The sequence below is a fragment of the Lycium barbarum genome, chromosome 10 (assembly GCF_019175385.1).
Source record: "Lycium barbarum isolate Lr01 chromosome 10, ASM1917538v2, whole genome shotgun sequence".
NCBI classification, from domain to species: domain Eukaryota; kingdom Viridiplantae; phylum Streptophyta; class Magnoliopsida; order Solanales; family Solanaceae; genus Lycium; species Lycium barbarum.
In genome coordinates, this window is record NC_083346.1 from 13313270 (window position 1) to 13318600 (window position 5331).

Consider the following 5331-nt stretch of genomic DNA (forward strand, 5'->3'; position numbering starts at 1 on the left):
TACTCCCTCTGTCTCAATTTAAGTGTCTAATTTTGACTAGACACGGAGTTTAAGAAATAAAGATAGACTTTTGAATCTTGTGGTTCTAAATTAAAAATGTATATAATATAATAAAATATCCTTTAAATCCTGTGATTATAAACTTGATATGTAGAATATTTGAATTGTCAACTTACTAAATATAAAGAGAAGCGGACATAACCAAAATAAGACAAATTTTGATAACAATTGAGAAATTAAGGGGAAAAATAAGAGGAAAATAAATAAAATATGGAGACTCACTAAGGAGAATCGTGATATCCTTTACAAAATATACAAATCATAAAGACTAACTAAAATGAGTAATCAAATTAATCATGTTTACTTGTAACTGGTATATCTCATAGTTAGTTTACTAAATTAAATATTTAACAATAAAATATAAATAATCCAGTCATTATTTACTCCTCATTCAGTCCCTCATGACACGTGATAAACACGTGCAGCATTAGCTCTTGAACAAACATATCCCCAAAATTGAGATCACCACCAACGACTTTAACTGATTTTCTTCGAAACTTCGTCGTAGAAACTCCTCAGCAAGTCATAATACAAATCCGCGGATTTAGCTATTAATCTTCTCCTTATAAATCAGCAATTGGAAACCCTAAATCTCGTCGCAGAAGATTCTAGAAAGATGAGGAGAGTTTTCGGTGTTAAGAAACAAACAGAACCTCCTGCTTCCATTCAAGATGCCTCCGAACGGGTACGTGAATTGATTAAATGACCCTCTACAAAATATAACAGATCGTCTCTCTGTTATGTCAGACATAGGGTCATATACCTCTTTTAACTAATTTTCTCTTTCCCTCATTAATTACTCCAATGCAATTGTTATATTTGGCTATGTATAATCCGTTTTAGATAATTATACTCTTTCCGTCTCAATTTATGTGGCACAGTTTGACTTAGACATAAATATAGGACTTTTGAAATTTGTAGTCTGGAACAAACCTTAGACATTTGTGTGGCTAGAACCATGTAAAAAGGGAAATTTTAAAGGTAAAGTTGTTTTTACTTATAGAAATGTGAGATTCTATTTTTGGGACAGACTAAAAAGGAAAGAGTGTCAGATAAATTGGAACGGATGGAGCAGTTTGATTGTGTAATGCAGTTATACAGCTGTTTTATTGAGAAGAAATGATAACGTATTGTGCAAGTTTTGAATTTTGAGATATGGAGATTGGATTAGTTAGATCGATTGGCGATCATATACGTAATACATATAGAAAAACTTGCCCAGGCATATGCACCAAGTATAATTAATTTAAAAGCAATTTGGTAAGTTTGATTTCAATTTTTGTTATAAGTTCGCTTTACTTGATTATGAATCACTGGTGTTGCTTTAACTTTTATGAACTGTTGGTTTTGATATCCATTGTGGAATGTGGATGATGCTACAATATGTGAGAGAAAATTTCTTATACTTTCGTGTAACGTTATGTGCAAAACAAAATCTAATTAACCATGATTAAGTGATAGTAGTTTGAACAAAACAGAATAACACGTGGCAAGTACTTAATGTGTTGGTGCATACAGCAGCATGCACAACAGCACAAGTAGGTGTATTCAATTGAATTGGCTTGCTAGTGCTTCATATGTTGGGGTAGTTTTTCGTTTAGCTGTTTCAAACGTGATATTTTATTGTGTTTTTTTTGGGGTTGGTTGAGACAAGACTGAGTATTTCTCCAAGGTATAAGTATACATTTACAGAGATATACAAATTCCATAGACCTGTCAATAGGTGCAAAAGAAGGTCACTCACATTCATAGGATCTAATAATGTGGAACAGTCAAATTGTTGTGCTTTTCGTGGCATGTAATGGTTAACTATTTGGTTTTGAATAAAGCATTGTCGTTGTTTCTTTTTCAACGTGTATGGCAGTGCATTTTCTGAGGTTAAAACGCGTGAGGTTTTGTACCAATGTCATTTTTGAACTAGTTATGCTGCCGAACTTCGGTGGTTTCATGCAAATATGATTGTCTTCTGTTTTCGGTTGAGATTAGACTGAAATAGTTTGTCCATTTTTATTTTTTTTCAAACGAGTGCATCGAACCCAGTGTTCATTTGATGAGATGAGTGATTTCACACGTATGGACCAATAAGAATCTTTCTATGAGCTGGCCATCTTCTCCCTTCTATACTCGCTAATTCTTTGAATGCATTTACTCCTATGAATCTGATGCACACAAGTCCTTCTGTCTGTTGGAAGGTTTATACATAATACATAATGAAAGGAATACTTATAATGTAACCATTGCCAGATAAAACCATCTTTTCTGGCGAAAAGCAATTGTGCTTTTGCTAATTCTATGCACAAGATATCTGATTTTAGTATTGTTCTTATTTGTCCAGATCAGTAAAAGAGGTGATGTCTGTTGGAAGGTCTATGCATAATACATAAAAAATAAAAAAAAATACATAACGAAAGGAGTACCTATAGTATATCCAATACCTGATAAAACCATCTTTACTGGTAATTACAATTGTTCTCTTGCTAATTCTTTGCACTAGATATCTGATTTTTGCATTGGTTCATATTTATTCAGATCAATAAAAGAGGTGACACCGTGGAGGAGAAAATCAAGAAGCTTGATGCTGAACTTGCAAGATATAAGGAACAGCTCAAGAAGACCCGGCCTGGTCCAGCTCAGGAAGCTGTAAAAGCTCGAGCAATGAGGGTTTTGAAGCAAAAAAGAATGTGCGTCTATCCTTTTTTAAGAGTACAGCGATGTTTAGAGTGTGGCTGGTTGAGGCACTGTTTAGGCATAGTTCTCTGCAAATTGGGGGGAAAAATTCTTGCTTGTTTGACAAGCTTATAGTTTATGTGTTGATCTATTTTTTACAATGCATAAACTATTCTGTTCAAATATCCAACAGGTATGAAGGCCAACGTGATATGCTTTATAATCAGACGTACAACCTAGATCAAGTTTCATTTGCTGCTGAGGGAATTAAAGATGCTCAGCAAACAGTAAGTTAAATGGAGTTCAGTCTTTTTTTCGTTTACTATTACTTTTTTCAGATACCTAGTTTTCTCCTCCATTTATGAATCGCCTAATCCAGAGAAACTGTTATATGCATTACGCCTGTAGGAAACTTGTCCATTCCATTGTTGGTTCTGATACTCCAAGTATCTGAAAGCGTCATTGAACCTTTTTGTGTTTGAAGTTCATAATACTTAATGGATGTTAGTCTGCAAAGCTTAGCATTCTTTTCAAAAAAAAAAATATATATATATATATATACAAGGAAGCATCATTTTCTTTACCAATCCATTTTAGTTAAGTTGAAAATGCTTTAAATTGAGTTTGACAAATGAGAATTTTGGGGCGTCACTCCCAAGTCTGATTCACTAATATGTTTATCAAGTCAATGGTATTTGTGGAAATGAAGGGCTGCTATTTTGGACTATTTAACTCGGGGTCATACTTCATAATCAATCATTATTAGGTATTTCGAGTCATTTGGGCTATATCAATTCATCGTAAAGTGTATCTTCTTCTTGATAGCGCCCCACAGGGCACAGTCAAGGCTTGTCAGACCAAGCTAATTCTGTAACCTAATTGGAACCTACTGCCTACCTCCCTAGAGGTAGGAAGGACAAACCGTTTATCATGAGAACAGATTTCTTTATATGTCCTAGAGTTAATGTACTCCCCTTCGATCCCATGTTGGATAGTTGTTGTTTGAAGGCACAATTGAACCATTGGATTAATTTATATACAGTTGAATTTTCCACTACTGAATTGTTATGTTCCTCCAGATGTCAGCTTTGAAGGGGGCAAACAAAGAATTGAAAGGAATGATGAAGACAGTGAAGATTCAAGATATAGATGTATGTCTCTTCATAGTGGTTATCTGTTTTAGTAACCTTGTGCATCTATCCTCATTCCTGTCTGAATTTGTCACGGTTGCTAATTGTGATATTATTATGTCAAAATTTAGAACCTGCAAGATGAAATGATGGACTTGATGGATGTGAGCCATGAAATTCAAGAATCTCTTGGTAGAAGTTACAGCGTACCAGATGACATTGATGAAGACGAACTCCTGGGTGGTAAGCTTAAGTAGCAATATATTCATATACATAGAAGTAAAAAACATGTCAGATGAGCATTTATTTTGGATAAGGTAAAAGTGTATGTCAGACGAGCATTTAATTTATTACTTCTAATGCAGAGCTTGATGCTCTGGAAGCCGACATGGAGATTGAAGGCGAAGGAGTCCCTTCATATCTTCAACCTGACAAGGAGCCCGATTTGGATGCAGAATTTAACCTACCATCAGCACCAACAGGGCATGCACCAATGCCGGCTGGCAGAGCTAATCTGCAGGTAAAGTCAAATGACAGTGTACCCATACTTGTATATAGATAATCTGTTGTAACTAGTATGCTAGAAACTATGGATTTGTTCGAGTTTCTTGTTATGTAGGACCTTTCTTGGTACTCTTATATATAAATCACGTTGCTTATTTAAAAAAAAAAAAAATCAGTTGTATCCATGTATACATTTATGTGCATGTTGGAGCCTGCATCTTTTCATGTGAAGATGAAGTTAGATTTATCTACTTGGAAAAGCATGTCAACTTCGCAGTCTCAGAAGGATGATTGTTATGCCTCCTCTCCAGCTCTGTCCATTTTGTTTCTCAATTTTCTGTTTAGTTTTGTTTTGTTTCTTTTTCCTTGTGAATTGGGGATTCGCTACACCTAATGTTCTCTGTATAAAGTTAAATGCTGACCTTTTTTTTCACGTACTTGTGATGCACAGGCTGATGATGAACTAGGGTTACCTGCTGTTCCTCGCGCATCAATTCGCGGTTAAGGGATTAGTGGTATATTGTTGATAACTTCTTTGGGAATTACTCTTTGCTTAATGGGGAAATCCTGGTGTAAACATTAGTGTGCAGAATATATCTTCATTGCTGTTTCAAAATGACTGTTGATTCATTGTGTAATAATGAACATAATGCTTGATTGTATTATGCACATTCAGTATCTTCATCAACAAAGAAAAGAGATCACATGCTAATATTTAGGACTTAGGAATTGCTGCAAAGATCATCAATATTGGTCCCGGTGCCTTGTTTGGCTATCTTAAGACGATATTTAACATATTTAATGAAACCTTGTAAATCGGATGAGATCTTGTACATATAAAACTTGCTAACAGTATAAATTTGTTTCTCAATGGGAATTACCAATTCCTGCAAACTTGAAAGGTTCCAATATAGTTAAATTTTGACATAATGCACGAGTTGTTTCAGCAGTATATCTTAGTAGGTCATAC

The 5331-nt window shown here is 34.7% G+C and overlaps 1 protein-coding gene across 1 annotated transcript; it reads left to right on the top strand.

Annotated features, from left to right (window-relative positions):
* Positions 1-530: 530 nt before the first annotated feature.
* Positions 531-5058, top strand: LOC132615380 (vacuolar protein sorting-associated protein 60.1). The gene is made up of 7 exons (XM_060329983.1): positions 531-745; positions 2590-2741; positions 2921-3014; positions 3807-3878; positions 3989-4100; positions 4223-4377; positions 4813-5058. The coding sequence occupies exons 1-7, from the start codon at positions 677-679 to the stop codon at positions 4864-4866; spliced, it is 708 nt and encodes a 235-aa protein (XP_060185966.1). The 5' UTR covers positions 531-676; the 3' UTR covers positions 4867-5058.
* Positions 5059-5331: the final 273 nt, after the last annotated feature.

Bases quoted from the DNA above. Each gene is read 5' to 3' on its own strand.
- LOC132615380 (XM_060329983.1), top strand. From the start codon at position 677: ATGAGGAGAGTTTTCGGTGTTAAGAAACAAACAGAACCTCCTGCTTCC. The intron at 3,879-3,988 runs GTATGTCTCTTC...GTCAAAATTTAG, and splicing joins TGAAGATTCAAGATATAGAT to AACCTGCAAGATGAAATGAT. The intron at 4,101-4,222 runs GTAAGCTTAAGT...CTTCTAATGCAG, and splicing joins TGAAGACGAACTCCTGGGTG to AGCTTGATGCTCTGGAAGCC.